This window comes from Puntigrus tetrazona, unplaced genomic scaffold, assembly GCF_018831695.1.
Source record: "Puntigrus tetrazona isolate hp1 unplaced genomic scaffold, ASM1883169v1 S000000647, whole genome shotgun sequence".
Taxonomy (NCBI): domain Eukaryota; kingdom Metazoa; phylum Chordata; class Actinopteri; order Cypriniformes; family Cyprinidae; genus Puntigrus; species Puntigrus tetrazona.
In genome coordinates this window covers 176,845-204,638 of record NW_025048268.1, presented here as the reverse complement: position 1 = coordinate 204,638, position 27,794 = coordinate 176,845, and the positions used below count along the sequence as shown (strand labels likewise).

The window sequence follows — 27,794 nt, the reverse complement described above, 5'->3', positions numbered from 1 at the left end:
GGCTACACCTTTACTACCGCTGTTACTGTAACAGCGCGACAAACCCGTCAAAACACCGAGTTAAATCTGTCCTCCCCTTTACGCATTTCCTTTTGCATTTAAATATTGACAGCAGCGCGGCACAAGCTAGTACTTCGTAAAATTACAACTGACTAAACAGAAATAGCCTAGTGTGCTCTAATTGTGCATTTATTATTGTTATAGGTTGGTGCATTTTATGATAAAACATTCTTTAATACAGAAAGCGTTTGTTTAAAAATAACTAGCCGAAGCGGAGAACTAAATAGCCAATGACAAATCGTTAAAACAGATTTTAAGTTTTAAGGGAAGTCGGATACACGAACGAACGATTCTTGCGAGTCGGCTCCTTTAAATGAATCAAACCCACAGCGTGGCGAGGGATGTCCGATTCGCTACTCTTTTAATGAATCAGTGACACTTACGGATCTCTTACTGGATTAATGCATCTGTTAGTCACTCACAAAACGAAAATACTGTTATGTTGTTAGCTACTTGACGTGATAGGATACACATTACGAGAATTGTGTAATAAGTGGCGTTTCCTTTTATTATTAAGGCACGTTTCACATTCAGAGCTACATTTGTTTGGTAGGCTGTTTGTAACAATAGGCCTACATCCATATTCTGTCTGTAGCATAAATATTAGGCTACATGTTTTGCAGTATCCTATTAATTTTACTCTTAGGCTATAATTGTTATTATTTGCGTTTTGTTTATCTGAAATCATATCTAAGATCTCATCATCCTGCCACCGGCTACAGTTATTTTTCCCCTCCCAAATTTTTATCGAAAGCACTAAAATAATCGTCCACGGAACCGTTAAAGAACGGTATCCTCAAATCTCTTACCTAATAAATGGGTAAAGCGCTATCCAGTTTTAAACACGCGTCTGTCAACACTTCTGCGTTTACCCCAGCTATTATATATTTCTAGCCATTTACCCTAATTCCACATTTAATAGTAACACAACACGGCAAATAAAAACATCCACACCAGGCGTATCTAGTGAATCAATGAAATGAATCGATATCAATGTCGCTGTTCTTGTCGGACACGCGAGCCCGGGGCGCGCGCGTAACATTAAGACGACACAAATAAGCGCGCGACGCGGCGGCGATCAAGGCACGCGCGCGCTCGCCTATTTTTATCAACAGCGTGTCTCGCGTCTAACGAATTAAAACGGAAGGATCCAGATCTCATTACCATCAAATGATACATTCAGACATCGAGATGTATCTCAAGGGTGAAGTTAAAAAATGCTTATATCCCGATACTATAAAGCGACGTGTCAATTTGCAACAGGCCTGCTTTAAAAAACAATCTCACACGCCTGTTTGAATGATTTATTGCCATTAAAAGGAAAATTCATAGTTTGAGGTTCACATTCTTTATGGGTACACATCAAACCTGTGTAACTAGTTACGTAATAGGTCTTTTAAAACAGATCTTCATCCGTGATTGCATGTCATGGAGCATCCTATAAGCCTTAAACAAGTTGGACAAGTCTTTATTTAGTTTTCCGTTTGACTTTTCTGTACCATTCTGGAACTTCTTTATTGGTCTGTCGAAAGAAAAAAAAAAAAACAATCGTTAAATATCTTTGACGGTTTCTTTGGACTTCGCTCTTTGTAAAAGATTCTGTAAAAGTTAACATGAAGCAAGTACAATTCAGCACAAATGCAGTTAAATAAAAATACGACATGAAATATATCAGTAGTTAGACTGAATACAGTTTGAAGGCTTCTGCAGGCAAGTAAAACGTACAAACACTGTGGGTTTGGGACCATAGTTGTGTGGCTCCTCGTCTGTGCCTTTTAAAGCTTTGGGTCTGTGAACTGCTGTCTCAAGCTCGGGCTGGGACAGAGACCCACCGTGCTGCTGTGAGCGCATGCTAATCAAGACTTGCTTCATCACAGAAAGTTCCTGCAACAGAGGAAGAACAAATCAGTGGTAGCCTGAAGGTTAAAGAGCTTCATCCTATTGTGCATTTTCTTCCCCTTCAAAACAGGTAAGAAAGAGCCTGCAGCTTCTGTGGTGCTTTGATTACAGTCTTGTTTTGCCAGCAGTGCTATGCCCTTAGGTAGCGCAATTAAGACTGAAACTGCAAACACAAACATCCCATGTGTCCTGATGTAAAATGTCAACATTCCGTAGCATCCATCCAACAACTGCATGTCATTTAAATGTTTGGGTTTTTTTACCATGAAACAAAAAAAAGGTGCCAAATTTTCTTTTTATATCATGCAACAGCTTGTAGTAATAATATCTGAATGAAAAAAAAATGCATAAGAATGCCTCAGCAACTTCTGCACTATATTCCAAACCCATATAGAATCCACTACTAAAGCAGTAAAACTAATTCAAAATGTGTTTTTATATTTAAAGAAATTACAATTTGTGGTTCCATTGGTTCAAAATCTTCCCCTTCACTGACGTTCTGAAACCCTAATAACCCTAATAAATGCCATTTTCGTTTGCATGCTTTGTAATCAAACATTTCCAGGAAGTGTATTTTAGTACTTCAGAAGACTTTAAATAAAGTTGCATTATATTTTACTTTATTTTAGAATAAAAGCTAGACAGATTTTATATATATATATATATATATATATATATATATATATATATATATATATATATATATATATATATATATATATATATATATATATATATTTTTTTTATCCTTACTGCTTTACTGGAGTTTGACAGACATGGTCAGTGTTACTGAAATTACATGAGATTATATATTTCTATATTTAGGATGAACTTTTTTTTGCAGGTATATTTCTTTCTTGTTCTCTTTTTAATGTTCTAATTACAAGTGGCTCACAATACATCACATATCGTATACAAAAAACCACATTACAGGTGCAGCCTGGGGGTTCATGTAAACGGTTCATTCAAAGCTTAAATGTTAATTGGAGGCGTATCTTCGTAACCTTTCCATTACAAGGGGTGCCCCGAAGAGTACCTCTACAAAGAACATAACCCTGCTTTAAAATAAATACTTCTGAATCAATTGAAGGAAACGCCCTCAAAAACAACAGTGCTCTTTCATTAAAGTCATCAGTGTAATACAGTTATGACAACGGATACAGGTTTGACGAACAATGTTACTGCATACGCGTCACAAAAGAATATAATTATCTAGTACCTCATTTTAAACAAGTTTTACTCAATTTTAAGGTTTTAATAAAAACTAATACTTGTGTACAACGGCATATTAATGAGCGAGTTAATCTACGTTTATGATTCTTCTTCTAAGCTACAACTTCCCAGCAATTTGTTGCTAGATTGGAAAATGCTTGACTTGTGTGAATAGATGAAAAAACGTTTATAGAAAAAGACGCGTGATGCGAGTTGCTGCTCATTCTCGTGCTCCAGCACGCTGATAAGAATCCCAGATGCCAACAAGCTTTTTAAACAGAAAAGCACTGGTGACAGACATAGAAAATATTTGCAAAGCTACAAAATGCTGCACAAAACCCTTTAAGTCTTAAAATAAAGGGGGCAAACATTCCACCTTATGCAACAGGAATGCAGCTACAAAAATGTACAGAAAAAAAAGCTCGTTTGAAAGGAACGCAAGTCTTGGTGTCAAAACAAAAACCTAAAAAAAAAAAAAAAAAAAAACGCATAGCATTTTTCGCAAATGGTTACTATTCACGCGTACGGCGGCTATGTAAAACATCTCCAGCTAGCACATGATCGCCGGGGTTCATGCGAATGTAGATCAGCACGACGCGTAAGAGTCATTCAATATTTCTATTTATCACTGCGCGACCATATGCGCTGGCATGCCAAAAAGCGCCAGTGAGGAGCAGCTGTCTGTGAGGATTGCATGCTTTCTGCCAACATGCCACTGGAAGTTGTGAAGTCGGCACACTGTGTGCCAACAGTATTTGGTTGAAAATAGCTCCAGATTGCACCGGCGCTTAATACGTTACGCCCTGCCCTTAATATCCCAAGAGTTCAGAATGTCAGAGGACGTGGAGCGTACTTTCATGTGCCTTTAAGAGACCGGACAAGTCCATTCTTTAACAGAAAAACAATTCAACGATCAAAACGTCTCCAAAATCCGTGCTGTTGTATTGAATTTTACGCCTTGTCATTGAAAACACTACATTTTTAATCTATAGGTCAAGTGGATTTTGGCGTTACACGTGGCTTCCCCTCAATGAGGCAATGTATTAGCCTGTCATCAATGTTTGCCTGTCATCAAAAACAACCGCAAGCAGCAAGGTTATTACTAATCTGATGACTTGAGCATGGGAAAGAGTTGACCTGAGAGACTGGATTTTCTAGTTATTCGCTGCGTCTCAGAAACTTCTAGGAAAGCTGTTGTCGCAGCTGAGCTGTACTGAGCGCTTCCTAAACATACAAAGCCGAGGCATCCATCAGAGCCGCAGATTCCTAATTTGCATAGTTTTTACGGTCTTGTTTAGAGAGTAAACTGCAGGTACGCAGTACAACTACTAATTGGAAAGGCAGGCTGGCTGAGTAATAATGTAAGAGGACACACCTAAACTAGACTCTGTGCTTGTTTATGTGGGAAATACTCTCTTGTAGTCATACGTGGACGCCTTTAAATGGACAGCGTATGATAACGTGCTTAAAAAAAGCTGTTTTTTTAGTGAAAAACTTGTAGTAGTAATATTTTAACAATTAATCGTTTTGAATTTGTTAAAAATACGCATGAAATTGCTTTAAAATGCAACCAAGAGGTCCCGCATTCACTTAAAAATAATAATGTTCATACAGTATATTTGCTGAACTAAAATAATAAAATGTAGGATTAATCAAAAAATAAAAAAAGGTAGACATTACAAAGTGAACAGTTCAAAATGACTCATGGAAAAGTCCTCAGACTAAAGGTAACGTAAGGGATTGACTCTAACTGAACAATCAGCAACATGTTATAAAACTCTTCCTGTTATTTACGCCTTGCAGTAAATATGAAAGCACTTTAATATAGTATGGCTAGATAGGCTCAATATATTACGGATGAATAACGGATTGATTTACAGATTTATTTACCGGAAATGCCACTGCAATTGTAAAATGACAGAATAATGTGCAGTGCATTCATGTATGAATCACAATTTTGCTGCTTAATCATGTGTATGACTCTGTCCACTCAAGACAATTGTGTGTGTTTTACAATATTTAGAAATAGAACAGTATTATTTAAGGGGCCAAATAGGTTAAATCACGTAAGAAAAAAAGAGAGAACTGAGGAATTGTGCTACTCCTTTCAAACAGCTCACAGAACAGTTACCTCTCTGTGGTTCAGGAGTCTCTCCAAATCTGCTGCCATGTTGTTTTTCACCTGCAGCAGTGTAATCTTCTCTTTCCGTAGTGAACTGCAAATATTCATACAAAAGTGTTTAAGAGAACATGTCTTGACTTTTCATTTAATTTTTTTGACTTGAAGGAATGGTCACTGGCCATTTTTTTTCCTACAGCCTGGTCACAAACTGTCTTCCTTTGTGTTCAGCAGAACAAATAAATTCATATTTGGAACTACTTGAGGGCGAGAAAATGACGACAGAATTTTCATTTTGGGGTGAATTATGCCTATAACCCATGTAAGTATCAACCAAGAAATTATTTGTGACTTGTGTGTCTACATGGCAAAAACGATTTAGACCACCTGCTTCTCACGTGAAATACAGCACTCAAGATCATACGTGACAAAAACTGCATTTCAGTAAAGCACATCTTTGTCAAACATATGGCATGAGTTATGAGTGTTGACCAACACAGTATCTCTTAGTGCGCTACCACTTCTACAGAATTGACAAATTCACAACCAGGAGGGCTTGACAGAACTAGTTAAGAAAAAAAAAACAAAAAAAAACGAAATGTGAAATCAATGAGCGATAAATGAATCGCAGGCACCTCACTGACTGCGCCGCACAGAAACTATCCTTATTCAATAACGATCCCCCGAGCCACAAATAGCCTCCCAATGAAAGCTGCTAGATGCTAATATTTAAGTGATTTATTTGCATATTTTTCACATTAGCCAGAGGAGGACCTCTAAAGACACCGATACAGGAGAAAACCTGCTTGTACAGTTTGCAGGTACGGGATTACAGCAGTCATCGACATGTGAGAGAGCCAAGAAAAAAACATCCAGCGATGCATGCACGCACATGCACTCCTGTCAGATGGAGCCTGGCCTTTATTGGCAGGTGCAATACGTTTGCTCTTCAAAGAATTGGAATGCATTTAAGTTATATATTTCCTACTACCTGTCCTCTGCCAATACAAATGCATACCTTTGAATGAACATATTAGCAGTCAGAAACCGTTGCGACTATTGTTACAAAACAATGACAATGATTCTATGGGGACTCCACCTATATGCTTTCAAAATAAAAGCTTTGTAAAGATTTTAAATGGTGATGTTGCATTAAAAACAGGATCTATCCATAAATCTGTGACGATCATTCACTTCCCCTTTACCTTACTTCCTCTTCTAATCGCGTGAGACGTTCTTTCAGCGTTTGGATCTGGGTGTCTCTCTGTCGCACGGTCTCAATCAGGTAGCTGTGTGGTTGCTGGGCCTGTTGAAGAAGCTGGTTTGCCGCCTCCAACTGAAAGGGAGTAAAATAATAATAATAAAAATGCTTTGGTAGCCTTGCAAGCAAATTGGGAGTTTGAGGCAAAGTCGAAGTTCATATTTTGTTAATAGCGAGAATTGAACGCTAAGATAAAGTGTGCCCATAATTATTTTTTTGATAGTGATGGATGATGTAGCAGCTGTTATGTTTCCATCACACTGTTTTTATGAGCATTTTGAAGCATTGCATCAAAAAACGTGTGACGGAGATGGCAAAATCATACATTTAAAAGATTTTATAGTAGACCTATATACTTACATATAAATGCATTTACTTGTTTTTTCATTAATGTATTTTACAAAAAAAACGAAGAGTAACATGGAACATTTTACCAGATTATCACTTTTATTTGTAACTAGATTTTATAAAATTATTGTGCATCCATGATGTTTATGTATCTTTTGCTGCTGAATTAAGGCTTTAAAAAAATAAAATAAATACAAATTATTTTATTCAGAAAGAACATGTTCATCTTTTATTCTTTTTATTTTATTATTATCTTGTTTATTAATTTAAGAAACTTTTATTAAAAAATAAAAAATACTGAAATTTCAAAAAAAAAATTGATTTGGAACTTTCTACTATATAAATATAAATAAAATAAAATAGTCAGCACAACTTGTTCAAGTTTTTTTTTCAACAGAAATGTTTCTTGAGCGTATTAGGATGATTTATGAAGGATCATTTGACACTTAAGACTGGTTTTGTTTCAGACTTACGTGAACTGGTTATACTCATCAACTTATGCCAAGCCATCAGTCAGAGACAGTCAAGGGTGATAAGATACAGAGCGTGACATAGAAGATGACTTGTGGACCAGTTCACAGGTAAGCTCTTGCTATCTTTGAGCTGCTGTGGCAGGGTGGGGCTCTTAAAAGTCTGCATGCAACCAGAGGCTTCCACTGTGTGGGTGGCTAAGTGAGCAATCAAAAGGAATTCTGTAAAGAAAACTTGGTTTTCATCCTCAGTGAATTACAAAGACATACAAAGTGCCAATCAGTCATGTCTGACGTTCTAAAAGTGTGTTTGCTAACAGCGGAGGCCAGGTTCACGGTAACCTCATTAACACAGCTCGACGGCTCGTCCTATTGGCTGAGGATAAGCCCAAGTGTGCTTCTGATAGGGCAAAAGAACGGGGCGATCACTTCAATCCGACAAGGGATGAAACACGTGACTGAGAAACGTGATATAGGTAAACACAGCGCAAACGCATGGCCCAAATACAGTATCTCAACACATCGAAGTTTCAGGTGCTTTGTGAGAACATCAAGCATGACAGTTACGGTCTGCTATGATCCTGTTATGACAGCTTTAAATGTCAACGAAAGGAAAAGTTCCAGTGTTATGTCTGTGAAGCAAGTCGTATAAATCCAGTAATTTCTCTGGGTTGTTTTAAACGATGCAATTAAATTTTCCTCCCTCTGGCCATTTTCTAATAGCTTGGCGTTTTAGAGTATATGATCGTGTAAAAAAAAAAAAAAATCAGCACTTTTAGTCTCAGCACCCTCCTAATAGGACAATGATAATTACCTTAGTGACAATCTGTTATTACCCCTTTTGAAAAGATTGGATGTGTTCATTTATTCATGAATCACAGTACTTTAGGTCGTGAACAGAGTGTACTAGGGTTAAACTGTGGTGTAGGAGGACAGAGAGGAACATGTACAGGCTTGTGACGTCTTATTAGTAAAAAGCTGATCCAAATGATTTCGGCCAACTGTCTTTCTCATTTACAGGATTTGCTGTATATATGAATTTCGGATGTATTTATGTTGCACTTTCTCTTGCTACAGTATAAATAAATGTAATCAGAATACACCCCTATGAGTTCAGTTTCAAACTGTATAATAATCAATGTTTTTAGCATTGTAAAATCTCAAACTACTGTGAGTCTTAACCACTACGCTTTGGACTGATGAAAAGGACTAAGACTTCGCAATTGAAATGTGCATAACTGGAAAGCCTAATTTAGACATGCTCACTGTTCAAAGGTTGGTAATGTTTTTAAAATAACTTTTTTTAATGCTCACCAAAGCTACATTACTTTGACCTACGCTACAGTAAAAAACGGTAATAATGTAAAATATTATTATCGGAAAAATCTGCATTTTCTGACGAATAAAAAAAGTTCACAATAATATTATTATTGTTTGAAAAAGAAATGTTCGTTCAGTTTGTTCTTTCATCCTCTGTACAGTTATGGTGCTTTTCTTCTTTCAGAATAGGGATTTCAAAATATGGGTTGATCAAAGAATTAGTTGTTTTGAACATTGCAATAAGGATAGGGGTTTGATGTCATTGGGGCTGACTAAACAGAATTATAATGAACGCAAAAAGTAAAATTAATGCTTTTTTTTTTTAAATGCATCTAACAAAACCATATGAAGGTCAAAAACCGAGTTCATATTACCTTTTAATCCCCCTCCCCAGACCCCTACTGATCAGAAACACAACATACTGAAAGTATCGACTCACAGATCAGACAGCGAGTCAGATGTGGATTCAGTAACTGCTCTAAATGATTCAGTTGATTTGGTCATGAGACCGGCTTGTCTTTCTTTCTTGTCTTGTTTTTTTCAAGAGTCATAGAAAGACTCAATTGATCGTGTATCAGACTACACTATGTGTTTCTGCAAAACTCAAAAGGGATGTTTTCTTACAGTCGTATTGCGGTACAGACTTCTTTTTAAATCACACCACATTCAATTCAGAAAGCAAGCGCAGCTTTCACAGTGCTCGGTGAAGTAAGGGTGTGCAGGATTAATGAGATGATGTAGATTAAATTCATTAATTTCAACTTCCTGCGTTAGCCTAATTTCACACTGTTCAGGCTGCACAAATTTACCACCAGCATTTCATCTATCTGTTAGAAAAATGGCAAGCTGGGGAAATTTTTTACATTAAGCCTTCAAGTGGATGGATTTTAGCGAGAGATATGCAACGTGGTCTTTCCAAGTACTAGAAACGTGTCTTCTGGGTTATTTTAACCACAGGCAATGTCATGTCATAAAACTTACAGTAATATCACTACTATATTTCCAAATAATGTATTGCAATTTAAGGGGAATAAGACACTCATATTTCTCAGAACACAAATTCCATAATTTAGCTGTATCTCTCTAAAAACGTATAATCTCTTGATGTATATCAAGAAAAATGCATCAGTTTTCCCTTCAAATAAATAAATACCTTATTGACTTCGTGGAATAACATCATACCCTTTTTGTTGTGTATTTTTCAGTTCTGCGTTCAGATACTTATTCCGAATTTAGCTTCCACTCTCCCGACATGACTTTTAGACGCTTACGATTTAGAATATATGTAAAACTTATATCTGTAAGACGTCTTCCTCAGGTATTTAGACAGCAGATGCTTTCCAGGTCAAGAGATCTTTAACAGGCATCTTTCAGACATACCTGTGCTATCTGAGTAACGAATAAAAGATTATAATCAGTTTGACATTACACAATGACTATTTTAATAGCTGAGACAGTAGTATAAGATAAGCTGTCAGACACGGGCCGGGCTAGGGACTGAGAATCATAGGGCCAGTCATAGGGCCCAAATTTGAGGCCCGTGCAGGGCTTTAATCATAGGTATGTTTGTTGATTTCCAAAACGTCAGGTTTGTTGCCAAGTTTGAAATCCACGCACTCACCACTTTTTGTCCAGCTCTCAACGGTTTCATTTTGTTGTCTCATTTATTGGTTAAAACAGATCTTTGTAAGAGCTCTCCTGCTGTATAGATAATATACCCTGAATTTAAATAAAATGCTTGACAAGCGACCACGTACGATAGAGATATCTGACTACTACGCTATATATAATTCAGAATAGTTTGAGAAGCACAGTTTGGAGTTTGGAGACAGGATTTGGGCAAAGAAAATGTTATTAATTATTTGTATTGTATTATATTTAACAACTTCCATTTATTATTTGTAGCATGGCATGCCACCCAGCTATCCCACAAATATTGTGCTTCGTTGCTTTTTTTTCACAAAATACAAATCAAAAATGTGTTGTTCCTCTTTATTTCAAGTTTATAGCAAGATATAAAAGTGAAGGAACATCAGAAGGCATTATTCTTGTAGTATTTCCACTATATTCTTTCTTATTCTTCTATATTCTATATTTTTATTTTATTCTCAAAACATTTTGACTTCATTCTTGTACTTACAACTTCAATAAGGACTGAATAAGAATTAAGAAAGAGAATCACGGCTGACAATGCAATTGGGTAAGTCTGAAAGCAAGACAAGACAAATGATTCTGCTATCACAGTGAGGGGGTTGTTAACTTATGTTCCACTGAATACTATGCATGTTATCACAAGCAATATACATTAATGACTACGTAAGCACTTCCTTTATCGCAGGATATACTATGAGTAATAAGCAGCTTGTGCTCTGAATCTTCTGCTGAAACCAATTATGTATTCTAAATGACGGCTAACAGCAGATTCGGTACATTTAAAAATACGTTTATAGTGTATTATTTGGCAAAGAATATGTAGTATTTTAACTTTTATAGTTAAAAATGAATACATTTTCTGACTTTGAAGTTTCAATGTTTTTATGCTTTTACAATATTAAACTACAAAAGAAAGTTGGTTCACATATGCACGTCTATATATCGATTAGGTCTCTATGAGAGATTGACTGTTCACTGTTCTTCTATACATTTCTTGCTGGGTTTTTAAAGTTACACTCCCTTTTGTTCCTTGGAGTGTTTTCCTCAATGCGCAAGTTTTGATAAAATAATGTTTCACCAGTGATCATTTCAAAGGGAATGAGGAAATATAATATCTCTTTATGTTATACGTTACATAATTCAATTTTATATCACTTTATAGAATGCACATTTAAGAGAGAACAAATGTGACGGCATCTAAAATGTAACTGCCAACTTTAAAAGCATTTTCCTGTTTAGTTTTTTGTCTTACAAACTGTCTACAGTCATTTATCACAGTTGAGTACAGGATAAATGCATGCAAAGCATGAAGTTGGACTTTCCAAAGCACTATTTTAGATGAAAGTTGATCTTGAATGTTTCTGTTACAGTCTGTAGTACTCTCTGCTATTTTTGAAACCACACAACTGGCCTTCTGAACTAACAAAAATGCTGCTGAAGTTACTGAATATCTGTAAAAGCAAACATAATACAATGATGATTTAAAGGGGGAACTCAAAAACAGAAAACAGATATTGTGCCAAGTTAAATGTAAAAGTGGTTCTCTGTCTTCTGTTATAATATTTCAAAATGCATTCCAAACTCTAGGGATATTTTTCTCTCTCCATTTAAAGACGGTTGATTGTGGTTTTGTTTGAGCTCTGACCCTGAGCTCACCATAAAGACGTATGCAAATACAACGGATTTTGAATGAAATACAAAACTGAAAGGCAGTTAGGACTAGAACACACTTTGCAATGCTATAGGAAGTTTAAAAGTGTAAAAACATTTTCAGTGGTTTGTTAGTTTATGTGGCTTTTTACATCATGAGAAATATTATGGCTTAATTGTTCTTTCACGACGGTTCTTTAAAGAACCATTCAGTCAACGGTTCTTTAAAGAACTGTCGCTTTCTAACTTTGTTATAATCTGAAGAACTTTCTTTCACCACAAAGGACCGTTAGATGTTAAAGGTTCTTTGTGGAACCATTTAGACAAAAAGGTTCTTCTATGGCATCATGAAGCAACTTTATTATTAAGGGTGCTATTTTATTGCAATTTTACAATTTATTCATTGTGTATTAGATAACTTTTCAGTTGGAAGGTTGTTTTTTTAGAATTTTTGAAATGAAATAAATGCTGTTATCATTTACCCCCATGTTGCTCCAAATGCTTTTCTTTTTCTTCAACGGAATGCAAAAGGAGAAAGTTTAAAGAAACATATACACAATCCTTTATTTGTATGTGTTTGTGTGTGTGTGAGAAATGGAAATGAAAGATCATGTCATTCACTGATCATCTTCCCCTCCAGTGAGCCATCAGCTGTCATGAATGCCTCACTGAGTTAACAGATTAGTCTTTTTCATGAACAAATCAGTTTTGGGAACTAAATGAACATAACGACTTAAATAATCCCGATTCATTCACAAATCACTAAATCTTCTCTCACTACATGAAAACTGGCTACATGTACAGTATTTCTAATAGTTTTATTTTTTCGGTCTTTTTTTAAGCTTGAAAGGTTTAGTTACCATTTGATCTTGCAAAAAAAGGGACCAACCAATGTGCGGATGGACAAAATGCAAAATATACGAATTCTTCCAGATTAGGTTTATCCTATCTTTTGTGACTTTTTCTTTTTAGAGGCCATGCAAATGAAAAAAAGAAGCTTTGTGCTGCCAACTATTTTTACTCCCACCCACCCAGGTACAATATGTGTGTATAAGTGTGTGTTTCTGCATTCTTGTCAAAAGAGTGAAATGCAGCACCTCTTCAGAGATCTGACTGCTGTGTGCCGTCTGTCTTTCCAGGTCTCTCCTAAGCAGTGTGTTCTGTTTCTCCAGCTGCAGAACCCTGCGTGCCAAGTGAACACTACACACACACACACACACACACATTCAGAAACCTATGATTAGAGTCACGCAGACATGAAAACAGTCAGTAAACACAAAGATGAGCTTCTGGTTTTCAAAGACGAGTGACCTCCTCAGCCTTCACCTTTGCTTCAGTCTTCTCTTGGCAGTTGTTGGAATGTTTGCACCATAACCATATGAAAACAGCACCCTCTCTGCCTCATCTTCATTTTCCACTACAAAAAAAAAAAGGAGAAAAACGTATGTTTAAGAGCAAGCAAGCCTAGACCACCCAGCTAGTATCGTGGCCAGAAGGGAGAGCGCTAATAGAACTATAAACAATTTTCTATCTTCTTACAATACATACTGTGTAGGAAAGTTTATGTATGAGTGAAAAATGTTGAAGTGGTGTTTAAACTGATTAAAGAGAGAATGAGGCCTAGAGACTGGACAACAAACTGGACAAAAACATTAAGGATCAAAACAAATAAGAATATCCCAAAAATAAAAATAAAAAACTTACTAGAAATTCATATTTTACATACACCTTTTTTATCAGTATCTTATATATATATATATATATATATATATATATATATATATATATATATATATATATATATATATATATATATATATATATATATATATATATATATATATATATATATACACACACACACACACAGTTTTTATTTTTACAAATATTATGCAGCTAACAAATAAAATTAAAGTCAAATTATCTGATATTTGTTGTCATGAAAATATTAACAAACATTACTTCATTATTTACAAAATATATGCATATTATTAATGTATTATTATTATTATTATTATATAACAACATATGATGTATAATATATAACAATTGGCAATATTTTAGACGTCATTCACTGATAATCTTCCCCTGCAGCGAGGTATTAACTGTTATGAATTCCTCATTGAGTTAACGGATTAGTCATTTTCATGCACAAATCATTCAAGAATAAATAATAAAAAGCAATAATTAAATAAATAATGATTTTTGGACACTAATATACTTATTACTAATTTTCCAAATATCAAAATGACTCTTAATGGAGAAATGAAAAACAGGTTCACGATGTGTATTCAATTTACTGTACGGGCAAACTTCATTTAAATGTACAAAGAACAGCATCCAGTATCAACCTGCATTCCTTGCACCAAGCAGTCTTTTTATGATCTATGCAGATTTGATGACGTTAAAAACCTGTTATTAACTTGATGAGGTTCAAAACCTGTTGTTAACCTGAGGGTTTTTTAAACCTGGCTAGGCCAGCCTTTTGCATCACCTCAGCTCAGTGTCAGCATATTCACTGACGTTTAGAAGAAGGTTGTTTAAGGACAAGGCCTGGGGCCGTTTTGCCAAACAGTCTTCAGGTCTGATTGAGTATGGCATTCTGAACACGCAAAACTGTAGAAAACAGACATGCAGCGTATTTAACATGCTTTAAATTTTGATCTGATAATGGGACTGATCATAGTAGTAAACAATTTCTTCATTGATCGCATGTGCTTTTTGCAGCAGAACCGTTTCATGAATAGTCATAAAACAAACTCCTCCTAATCACAAATATTACCACAGCTTGAGCATCCTTAAATCTACAGAATCATATATGCGGAAATAAGACCCTTGGGTAGGAATTTCAGGAAAACTTGGCTTAAATGTGTTGGTCTTATCTTATCTTTGGTCTTCAATTGCATCGACTGAATCGGTCTCTGGTCTTACTCTCTGCAGCCTGCATTGTAACATCATCCAGCTCCTTTTCCAATCGCTCGTATGTCTCCAGCCGCGCTTGCTGTTCAGAATTGTGGGCTTGCAGTTCAGTGATGTGTTTCTCTGATGATGTCTGTAGCCCATAAAACTCTTTTGTTAGAACCTGCAGATGCAGATCAAGAGAGACACTAAGATAACAACAGAAATTGAGTAACAAGGGTGGTGTCATAACATCATGTTCAAATAAGTTTTATGATGATGACAAATATGTACGGTCCTTATTTTACGAGGCTGACATGGGGTTCAACCCTATTCTGGTGTCTAAATGATTTGAGATTCAGTGTGATGCTCATTACAAGAATTATATGCTCAAATTTAAACCTGACATTGGAAGAATTGAATCGTACGTCAATGATTAACGAACTAATCACCCAAAATATCAATTCTACCATCACTTTTTCTCACGCCATTCCAAAGACTTATGTAATGTATCAAAAAATGTCATGTAGGATGATTTAAGTATCAAAAATGTATATCTGTACATCTTTATATCCATTATAAATATACAGTTATGAAAGATTTATGGTGAGATGTAACTGCTTAGCATTCTAAAACTGGATAATGTTTTTTAGAATAGTTTGTAAGATCACAAGATTATCTTTATGCGATTTATTTTAACATAAACTTGTAACAAATTGTTGAATTACATATCCAGTATCCATTATCCACAGATACCAACACTTTTTTTAATGCAATAACCAATACATGCTGTGCAACCCAATTGCACAACTTTAGAAAACTTGGAAAAACCTGTACGGTTCATACAACTTCAAAAAGTAATTTCATGTAATTTTCATAATTTTACAGCTAGGCCCATTTACTTCATTATAATCACAAGAAGACAGCCAGTAACTTAAGTATTTATGTTTTTGTGCTCCTTGGAAAAAATCAAAGTCATGCGGGTTTGGAAATGGTATTAAGTTGTTGTAAATTATTACAGAATGGTAAACAGCTTGAACCACCAAGCAATTAACAGGTTTCAACTTGCAATGAGGTTAAAGGAAATCACTTTGTTCAGGTTTTATTCGCATGTTCATAGGCATCTTTGCCATATGTATTGTATTTTATAGTGCCTTGCCTCCAGTTTTTTCTGGTGTTTCTCACACTCAATTTGACAAAGGCTGAGGTTCCTGGCCGTTTCCTCCTGGACCATTTGGGAACGCTCCAACTCAAACTTTTTCAGTTTCACCTGGTTAAGCACTTCTGCGACCCTGCTGTCTGAACTCAGCTGCAACTGCCTGAACCTGGACAAAAACACAAACACAAGTGCCTCTGCATTCACTCATTCTGCCCACGAAAGAACAATGATTCTGCAAACTTATCCCATGCAAAATTAATCTAAAAGGTAAAAATGTAACCTTTTCATTTAAAATGTTTACACAGCCACCTGCTATGGAAGTCTTCAGAGTCACATGATCCTTCAGAAATCACAACATTTATTATCATCACAGTTGAAGTTAATACAGTCATAGTTGTGCTGCCTAATTCTGTTTTCCTCGATGAATATATATATATATAAAAAATAAAAATATATATATATATATATATATATAAAAAACACATTTATCAATGATATTATTATTAATGTCAAAACTCTTTTCCTGCTTTATATTTTTGTGGAAACGTCTTCAGTTCAAGAACAGCATTTATTTAAATAGACTTTACTCTCATTCTAATTGTGATTTAAACAATACAGGGGGGGGGAGGGGTGCTCATGAAATATGCATAATCTCCGCTATGGTTCACATTAGGCTAAGCTAAGCGATTAGTAAATTAGGGTGATGCCAAGTTCAGACGCGGACGCCTCTGATGTGCCAAGTGTATTTCCTAGGGCAGAAAGTCACTGCTTTATCTTGAAACCCCAAATCTCAACATGTCTAAACAGATTGAGTATCGGTTTGTGTCCTCCTACATTTATAGCCTGGTCTCTGAAAGATTAAAACATTTCGGAGAGCTCCAGGGGTTTTGGTTGAAACCGTAACCACACCTATAGAGGGGCCAAACTTGCAGGTCAAGATTTTTCTTTTGTATGTGCATTGTCGCTAACACCGAGCCAAATGTAGGCAGTTTTGTGAAGAACACAAAGGATGTGTCATCATAGTGGTGACCAACACCTATAGTAATAATTGTGACAAATTGTACGTAATTGGACAACTCCCATCATACATTATGGAATAAGAATGGATATTGTTAAGCTATTTATCAGCTTAAAGTATATTAAACTTGTTTATTTACATAAATTCAGGGAAGAAAAGAGAGGGCGAGGAAACCGCTGGAACAGTCTGTTGCAAGGATTAGTTGTCTGATATCTATACATACACACACACACACACACACACACACACACACACACACACACACACACACACACAGTGTGGTGCTCAGGTTTTAAACTTTTTGTATTTCTACTAAAATACGACTCAAAAGATAATTACATAGTCCTGAAAGTAGACAGAGAATCAAATCAAAGAAATGAGATAAAAATATATACTTTTCACTTTATAAGAAAAATGATCCAGAGTATTCTCCAACCTCCTATGAACTGCTGCATCCGTTCATTAAACCTTCCTCCAATAGCCCTCTGGCTTGTCCATAAGATCTTCAGATATTCTTTTTAGAGAGCAGCAGCTTTCTCCTTGCAACAAGCCACACACACCATTGTCATTTAGTGTTCTCCTGACACTGTACTCATGAACATTAACATTATCTGATGTGAGAAAGGCCTTTAGTTCCTTAGAAGTGTTCCCTTGGGTCCTTTGCTACCATGTGGAATATCACTTCTGGAAGGCAACAATGGTCGTAAACTCTTTAGAGATGGTTTTGTAACCTTTTCCAGCCTGACAAGCAGCAATAACTCTTTTCTAAGAGAACTCCTTTGCTCATTCCATGATACACTTTCACAAACATGATCAAACTTTGATAGAGCCCTGATCTTTAAATAAAACAGAGCACACACCGACACCTGATAGTCATCCCTTTGATAGAGAACGCCTCTGAGCAGGTAGGTTCTAATTCATTTCCCTTCAAATTAGCTGAAGATCCTAGATATTGTCACCCACAGATAAATAATAATGTATAATTTTCCAGAAAATGTTTGGTCTCTATTGTCTGATTAGGTTTTCTTTTTCAACTTTCAAAATTTGAATGGGTTATATTTATGTAGAAATACAGAACATTGTAAAGGAATCGCAAACTGTCAAGCGCCAATATTTATGTCTGTGCCCCTTCAACAAGGAGATGCATTTAGCTGTATATGTATTTTTGTATCGTAGGCATTTGGTCCAGACGGATCCAGTGTTTTGGGAGAGTAAAAACGATATTTTACAAAACCTGGTACAGAATACAGATAAATCTGAAAACGTAGTCAAACCAGAGAATGTCACGTAACAGCAATAGAAACATGAGCAAATGCTGAACAATAGTCTTTGTAATAACTAACATTAACAAATATTAATAAAGATTGTTCCATGTTTGTTTGTATACCGCGTTCAAGGATTGTGCGCATAGTCCAAGGCTTTTTCTCTGTATTTTGTGCATCTCTATGGCAGAATTACAGCACCACATGCTGGTCTGTATACTACATCATTGTGTTTGGTTTTGAGTGGACGCAGATATTTCTCGAGACGAGGGAAAAAAAAAAAAAGATTGGATAGGGAAAGGCTTAGTGTGGATGTAGCCTTAGGCATATTGTCATCACGGAATCACACCTGCAAGTACATTTGACACAACTGCAAAATTTTTATTCTGCTTTATTCTGTTTCATGGCATGACGCAATGCGATGCAACATTCATTTCTATTCCCCCTTCCCCCACTTAAATTTGTAAGCCTAAAATAGAGTCGCTGGACAACATGTTCGCGGACAGTAGGCTCGACCTCTCAAGAGCAGGGCAAAGGAGCATCTGTCGTTTTTGCCCTCGATTAAGCTTCTCTATGAATGTGAGCAATCCGTTCCCCGGGGCTGAAAAACGTGGGGTATGCCCAACAACTGTGTGTAGAGTATCTGCTGGTATGCTAGGCATGTGGCTGGAGCTCAGTGACACCGTAAGCCTCTCACATGGGCAAATAAGGGCTGACCACTCAAAAGAAAGAGGAGGGGCAACAACCTGCACCCCTTTCAGCCACCTCTTGTACAAAAAAATAAATAAATAAAGAGATAACAAAACAGAAAACACAAGTAACAGCAAAAGAGGAAAGAGAGGTGACGGCAAAAGAAAGAGAAAGTGGTAGTAAAATATAGAGAATATCATTACTATAATTAACCACAAGAACTGTGCCCCCAAGACCATTTTTCAGATATTTAGTACATTTTCATTGAGTAATGCAAATGCTAAAGTAGTTTAGTTTATATTTAGACTATTGTTCAAATGTTTGGAGTCAGTAATATTTGTTTGTCTGAATGAAAAAAAAAGTGACGAAGGTGACATGGTAACCGAAACATTCTGTTTCAAATAATGCAGTTCTTTTGAACATGTACCAGTAGAGCGCACCAAAATGGAAATACAACGTCTTATTTCGTTTCTAGCCAGTTTAGCTCAGTTTTCTCACTCCTGACCAACGCTGTTAAAACCAGAGCTCCTACATCAGCCTGTCAGTGAGTCTTAACTGAGCTGTGGCAGCTCACTGACTATGATTCTTTCAGCTCATTTTGTAACTAGCAACATGTCCTTGTTTTGGCTTATCTATCCGTTCACATTCGTACAGAACCAATACAGTCCTGATTTTGACAGTGTATATAGACAAGAATTTAACTGCATTTCATCACAATGGAATGATTAACGAAGGCATGTTCGGCAACTCTGTCGGACAGCTTTTAAAACCGTGGGAACATGCACTGTACAACAAATTCCTCCTTAAGAACACAGGCAACCAAAAATAATTATAGCTATCATAACCAGGAGGAAAACAATCAGCATATTTAAAAATCTTGGCTTTGACTGTTTACTTGTCATTGATAGGCATTTGTTAGTTATACAAAGAACTAATGTTCAGGAACATCTCTTTTTTCTCGAGGCAGTAACTGAGGTTAAAATATCTCTCCCGGCAACTTTAAAGTTGTTGATTATTGTAACTAAACATCTCACTAAAAAACATGACTGCACCCACTTTTACTTACAGTGACAATATATGGACATGTCTATCATCGGTTCACTCAAAGATTACTTGATTTGGCCTTGAAGGAATCCAGTCAAGCCTGAAAGGTTTGACTCCAAGAAAAAACAAGCAAAACATAAAAAGTCCTAAAGAAAGATCCTTTTCAGAGATGTACGAATGCAAAGACTTGAACAGCATTATCATCTGTACTATGTGCTTGTACTGTAAATACAGTCATTTGATTACAACTATCATTACCAACATTATAACTTTAACACTTTTTTTTTTACACTACTATTCATTTTTGGTTTGCCTTTGAAAGAATCTGAAGGCTGCATTTATATAAGTAAAAATTGAAAGTCTGAAACGTTATCTATTTTCATTTTTTTAAATATATGTTCAAATGTAATTTATTTCTGTGATGGAAAGCTCACTTTACAGAATCATTACGTCTTAAGTCTTCAGTGTACCATGATCCTTCAGAAATCAGTCTAATGTCTGATTTACTGGTCAGGAAACATTATCATCAAATTAAAAAAAAAAAAGTGTAAATAAACTTACTGAACCCTTTAAACTTTATATAAGCATACTTTGATGTTATATTGGAATGCATATTAGTAAAATAGCTGTCAATGTCTGAGTTACCATCCTGGGCCAGTATTCACAAATCTATACTATTACTATTTTTAAAATACTATTTTTGCTCCAATAGTATTTCACAAAGTGTTTAAGAGCTAAAACTAGCTCCTAAATCTGTGAAATGTAAGGAGTAGTGAAGAGGACTTCTAAGTCACTAAGACCAACTCACAACTTTCTTAAAATGGCTGTTGCCAGCAATCTGCCTCAGAATATAAACAATTTAGAAACATTTGACAATATTGAGCTTTTCAAAAAGTATCAACTATGGGGTTTGGAGGTTATTCCAACTTCAAATTTTCCTTTAATTATATCTTTTTTAACCAGTTAGGCAAGAAGTAACAGCTTTTCTTGTGTCCAGTTTGCTTTTCTTTATATCAGTCCATGATTATTCTACTCTCTTAATTAAAACGCTCATGTACGTATGTATGTATGTATGTATGCACACACACAGTTTTTGATGGTAGGTTGTTCCAAACATCTTAGAGAACTAACCACAGATCTTCTAGGCTTTTTCACATCCTTCTGTCTCTTCATGTAATCCTAGACACACTCTATGATGTTGAGATCAGGGCTCTTTGGGGGCCATGCCATCACTTCCAGTACTTTTTGTTCTTCTTTACTCTGAATGTCTTTGAATGTCGTCTTAATGTATTTTGCTTCTCCAAACAGTAGATGTACCTGGGTCCCACCGGTGTCTGTCAGTTCTGAGCTGATGGCACTGCTGGACATCTTCTGATTTCGAAGGGTAATAAGCTTGATGTGTCTTTCATCTGCTGCAGTAAGTTTCCTTGGGCGACCACTGCGTCTATGATCCTCAGCCTTGCCCGTTTCTTTGTGCTTCATCAAAAGAGCTTGAACAGCACATCTTGAAATCTCAGTCTGCTTTGAAATCTTTGTTTGGGAGAGACCTTGTTGATGCAGTATAACTACCTCGTGTCTTGTTGCCGTTCTCAATCTTGCCATGACATGAAAGTGTCTTTCACAACCTCACCATGGGAGCAGAGTTTGGCTGTTCCTCACCCACTTTTAAGCCTCCTACACAGCCGTTTCTGTTTCAGTTCATGACTGGGTTTCAAGCTACATGTGACATTGATTATCATTGGAACTTGTTTGGTATAACTGGTTCATCATACACCTGACTATAATCCTACAAAATCCCCGACTTTGTGCAAGTGTACATATAAGAATTGATGCTGGTTTGAAGGCAAAGGGTAGTAACACCAAATATTGATTTGATTTAGATTTTTCTTTTGTCCGCTTTGCATTTTGTAAATTGACAAAAATAAGCTATCATTATTTATATTTCTGAAAGCATTCTTTGTTTTCACACCTGCCAAAACTTTTGCACAGTACTTATATATATATATGTTTTTTTAACGAGAAGCATGAAGGTTATCTATCTATACACACACACACAAACTTAAGACCTCTCTCTATTCCTTAGTAAAGGTTTGTCTCAGCCTTTTACCGCTATTTAGGAGAACTCTTAATGGTAAGAAAAAATGTTTTGTGAATACGGGCCCTGATCTCAAAATGCCAAAAAGGTATCTTTGCATTATTCACAGATTTCACTGGTGAATTTTCACGCACATTCTGCGGTCATGCTTACTTCCACTGAATGACAAGTTGGCAGGAATTCTTGAACATGCATTTGCTGAATAGTGCCTTTATTGAATTAATGTCACAGTAGAGATTGTCACGCATATGTGAGAGTCGTGTAACTTACTGGTTTAAGAGTTGATCATATTTGGTTTGGGCATCTCTCTCTGCATTGAGTGCTCTGTCTTTCTCAATGACAGCATTATCTCGGGTTTCGCGAAGGTTTCTGAAAGAGCAATTAACACATTTCCTGAAACAGTACTGTATGTTATGTAGCACAGGTTTAAGTTAAGTGTGCTTTAAAGTCCTGACACAATATGTGAGATGATCGATTATTACCTGTATTACTATATGTAACAAACATGCAAACACCATCCTTCTACCTATTTATCGCAAATAAGTTATTTTAAAGCAAAGAGATAGCATAAAACCAGTTACACAGGAATTATAGTCCCACAAAAGAGGAGAAACAATGCGTAAAATCTGAAAGCTGACATGAAATGAGACCATTTTCAAAACGACTTAAAAGTATAATGTTGCTCTGATAATGTATACAGAAAATGACAGCACTAGTGCAAGAGGAAATATTATTTAGTTGTAGCTACTATACTTTTTTTGTACTACTATACTTGTTTTGTTTATTTGTGTTTTTAATCCTAAAACCATTTTAGTCTATGGTCACTATCGGGGTGCAGCGCTGGACCTCTCTGCTGACTAAAAACTATGAAATATCAGAAAATTAAATCTAACTGCATTTTAGAGTAACTGAGCTTTATCAGCAAACTGTAGCCTTGTGAAGACATATTCATAATGGACAGAAGTTTCTAAGATTACATCTCATCTTTAGTAACTGATTTTCTTCATTTTCTTAATGTTTAGAAGAAAACAAAAGAAAAAAGTTCATCTGTTGTCATTATGTTATTACAGGATCATTATTAAAAAAGAAAAAGGAATTATTTTTGGGAACACTTTCCAATAAGGTTCATCTGTTAACATTGGTTAACAACATTAGTTAACATGAACTAAGAATTAACAATACTTCTACAGCATTTGTTAATTTTAGTTATTGCTCATTTTAGCATTTACAAATATAACAAATGCAATAAAATCCAGCAAACAATGTTATATTATACAAGATTGTACTTTCATCGCTGTCATCTATGTTAGTCATCTATGTTAGTCATCTCTGCGGGAGGAATTTGACATTTCATGCAAAGGAAATTCTGATTAAATGCCTCCTTTGCATGAAATGTTTTAGAGAATAATAATCAGAAATATATATATTTATATAAACATTTCTATGATGTTCTAGGATTTCCCAGTGAGACTTTGGACAATTGCACTAGCCACTTTACATTTTACACTTTATATTTTATATTCTATACTTTACTTTATTTTTTATACTTTACTTTGCACACTTCTTTTTTATACATATTTTTATACATATTTTTAATTTTTTATATTTATATATATTTAAATTCTGTTTTCTATTTTGATGCTGGACGGTTGTAAAGAACATTTCACTGCATGTCGTACCATGTATGTATGTGTATGTGACAAATAAAATTTGAATTTGAAGGATTGTAAATCGCCCTTACATACCCAAGTTTCCATGGTAAACTGTTTTTTTTTTTTTTTTGTTTTTTAAAGGACTTGTCCTTGTTCAGTCAGATACATGAAGGCACGCTCTCACCTGTTCTCTCTTTCATACATCTCTTTTGATGCCCTCTGCAGGCCCTCGATTTCATGACTGGTCTTCATTCTAATGCGCTCCAGTTCGTCCCGCAGTTTGTTCTCATACTCTGTCTTATAGTGATCTCTGGTGGAGAAATGAAAACAGCGCAGCTGTCAAACTGTTACGCCTTCACAAAACACATTCAAGACTATTAATATATATTGGATCGCTGTTCCAAATCGAAGTATATTGCCACAATACTCACCAGATTTGGCCCATTTATTTATACCATGCTAACTTAACTGATGATGCATTACTCATTAAACTGAGCCTTACACTTAACAGCGGGAAAAAGCTCAAAGAAAGCACCGTCCGTATTGTTTATTACACGTACCTAGAAGCAACATATTTCTCATAGGCATCTTCCCTGGCTTTCTTTGTGTCTTCAAGCTGGGTCTGCAGTCTGTCCAGACGGTCCTCTTGATGAGCACAGCGCACGTTGAGCTCCATGTTCTGCTTGTTTAAATATTCTTTGTCCTTCTGCATCAATGTTACAGACTGCTGCAGAGTGGCTACCTGCGGAACAGGGAGAAAAACAGTGAGAAAGAGTTAAATTAAGTAACAGGAAAAATCTGTGACAGACGGATGTATGTTAACTTATTTATTGGCCAAATGAATACGCTGATATGTTAGTCATCTCACCTCTTTATTTAGGTCATTCCTCTCTTTGGTCAGGGCAGTGTGTGTAAGGTCCAGCATTTCCAGCTTCTTCCTCAACTCTCTAACCTCTGTTTCATACCCATCTCTCTCTCTTTGGACACAATAAAGACAGGTTATATTCATGATTATGCACACACAACCACAGCATTAGAACATTTATAATGCTTTTGTAAGAACTCTCTATCGTCTTTAAAAGCCTTCTGAATGGAGAGTACATGGGACAGGGGATACCGAGGGCCGGGACACACCAAGCCAGCGGTCGGCTGTTGGCTCTCGTTGGTTTGGTGTGTTCCACTCTTCGGGCTCTCATCGGCCCGATCAGCGTCAGTACCGCCGGGAAAAGTGAGAACTGTTCTAATGTTACGTGATCTTACCCAAGCTTTCCAAAATGTGAAAATTGGAACTTGAGCCACTTAAAATGAAGAGAGTTATGGTATGGTATGTTTTTGTTATGTTTACTAGTGTTTATGTATCATATATATGTGCATTTCTCTCATATATCTTTGTTTCTGGTTTCTCCGTTTGAATGATGAATATTTACTATTGATAGCTGCTGATATAGACAGCTAACTCATCTCAAGCACCGTTGGCTTTTTTTTTGGTTGGCACCAGCATGATGTGTCCCGGCCTTAAAATTATGCCTGCCAATGTATAAAAATACTCATCTGAGTTTTATATAGTTTTGAGACTTGAGACTCTGCGTGCATGGTATGTTTGCCTGCTCTTGTGGACATTCCACTCACCGTTTGATTTTATCATAGTTCTCTCGTTTGTAGTCTCCTTCCTGAATAAGCTGCTTGGTGTCAGCAAGTTCCAGCGTGACTCTCTGACAGCGTATCTCCAGCTCTGAGCGCGCTCTCCTCTCATCCTCATAGCTCTGGTTGGGATATGGGAAACCCGCAATAAATATTGCTAATGCCAATAAGAAAGGCTATTTCATAGTTTTCTGGACTACTAGATTCTACATTTATAGCAGCGCAAATTAGAACAGCCAATGAAAAAAGCTGTCATCTTTCAACTCAAGCGTTTATAGCATACATAAAAAAAATGTAATAAAAGTATACGAAAAGGGAAGATATTTTCCCCCACACCTCCATTAGTGATCTAACTTGATTACGATGACTGTCCAGATCCTCATTCAGGTTAGACTTTTTCATCTGCAGCTCGGTCACGAGAGCCCTCAGAGGGTTCACAATCTCGTAGAACTGAATCTATTTGGAGGGGAAAAAAACACATATGTACACACATACACGTTATAGCTTAAAAGGAAAGAACGAATAACACCAATAAACGTAATTAAAAACTTATTTTCATTTCCAGTTGATAGTTCAGTGCTTACTGCCACATATTCGGAGATGGTGAGTTTGTCCTCGGGCAGCTCCTTCAGCTCAGCGTACCTCTCCTCAGACAGCTCCAGGTCCCTCAAGCTCCTGCGGAGATCACCTGCTCGATCACACAGCTGACGGTTTGTCTCCTCCAGCTGCTTCTGTCTGAGCATGATGGTGTCCATCTCCTGCTTCCTCAAGGCTTGCTGCTTCCTGCGTGAGCAGAAGTACATTAAACCTTATAAAGTCTACTGTATCGCATTTGATATAAGAATTTTTAAGAACTCTAAATGACCAACATAATCAAAATGTTATTCTGTATTCTGAATAAAAGTTCATACTTTTTAGCAAGTAAAATGTCTTCAGCACTACCTACCAAAACCAGTCTAAACTGTCTGAATATTGACACTTAGGTGTATATAGAGATTCAGGACAAGCCATAAACACGGTCTGGAAAATTGATTTATGGTACATTTTGAACACAATAAATATTGTATTATATATAATGCTTTAAGCATTTTTTTATCATTATATAAAATGTGAGTATCAGATATGATCCATTAGGCTTTTGAGGTAATAAAAGCAATTAAATCTTCCATTTGAAAAAAAGGTTGCTTTTAGATGAATCAAGATTCTGTTATTTCAAGTCATCTTTACAGGATTAAAGAGAGAGCTTTTTTACAGAGAGCATCAGCTGTGTAAGTTTTTCATGACAAGGCATTATTAAGTCATTATTAACTATTTTGAAAGTCATGTATAGTAAAATAAAAACAAGACCAATCTTTTTTGTGATTAGCAATAAGTAGGAAAATGCTTATTTATCGCCTTAAATTTTTCAGCCTCTTTTACTTAGCAGACCCATTCCACTAAAGTAAAAAGCGCATTTATTTGACCCTGGATATATTGTACATCCCTACTTCCGATGGATCTTGTTTTCTGAGAAGCTGTGTGTAGATGAACCTGTTTTCGTCCTGCTGTAGTTTGAGCTGGCTGTCCAGACGCAGAGCCAGCACCTGTTTCTGATGGAGAGCATCGTTCAGCCTTTCCTCCAGCTCCTCTATCTACAAACGAACGCGCAAAACACTTGTAGGCCAAAAACCAAAGTTCAACTACCTTTCAGACTCATTTCAATGCAATGTAAACATTCGCCAACCATTACGTTACCTTGGTAAGATGGTCCACTTTGAGGTTGTCTATGAGCAGATTTTTCTGTGACAGCTCTATCTTCAGTTTTTGAAGGTTATGGAGCAGCTCTTTTCTTTCCAGGAGCTGTTTTGTGACCTTCCCGGCTCCGTCTTTCTCATCTGAAGACGATATGTCCTCTGTGGGGACTGTTGTCTCCAGACTGATGTCCTCGGACTCAATGGAGCTGGAGATGTTTGCCGTGGCGTTTTTGGCTTCTTAGGGGGCATCTCGACACTGCTCCAGCCCAACCGTCCTAACGTTACCGGCTAAGACCGTTCCTCGACGTTACTGTTAAACGCGGGCTAATAGCAGGCAGCTGTCAGTAGAGAAGATCAGAAGCTCAAGGAAGAATTAACGGATAAGACGCTAGTCGCTAAGCGATGACAGCTGGACAAAGCAAATTCGGTTATTTCAGGTTAAACTAGATGACTTTCGACAAGAAAATAACGACAAGGTGATAATTTGTGTGAGACGTCAAACTTTAAAATATCCCACGTCGGGAAAATGTGTTTTACGATTAAAACGGGAACTTATTTGTTACACCGATTGTTGTTTTCAAGCGTCCCGCCTCCTTAGAAACAAAAACGG

The 27,794-nt window shown here is 36.3% G+C and overlaps 1 protein-coding gene across 1 annotated transcript; it reads right to left on the bottom strand.

The window, feature by feature from the left end:
- Positions 1–283: 283 nt before the first annotated feature.
- Positions 284–27,794, bottom strand: pibf1 (progesterone immunomodulatory binding factor 1). Its single transcript, XM_043232705.1, is given in 18 exon segments — positions 284–1,582; positions 1,786–1,944; positions 5,303–5,387; positions 6,496–6,626; positions 13,090–13,192; positions 13,319–13,409; positions 14,924–15,074; positions 16,050–16,215; positions 22,429–22,527; positions 23,995–24,120; positions 24,371–24,552; positions 24,679–24,787; positions 25,440–25,573; positions 25,788–25,907; positions 26,036–26,234; positions 26,982–27,082; positions 27,186–27,418; positions 27,421–27,794. Coding segments are annotated over 18 exon segments (2,256 nt in total). The 5' UTR covers positions 27,434–27,794; the 3' UTR covers positions 284–1,528.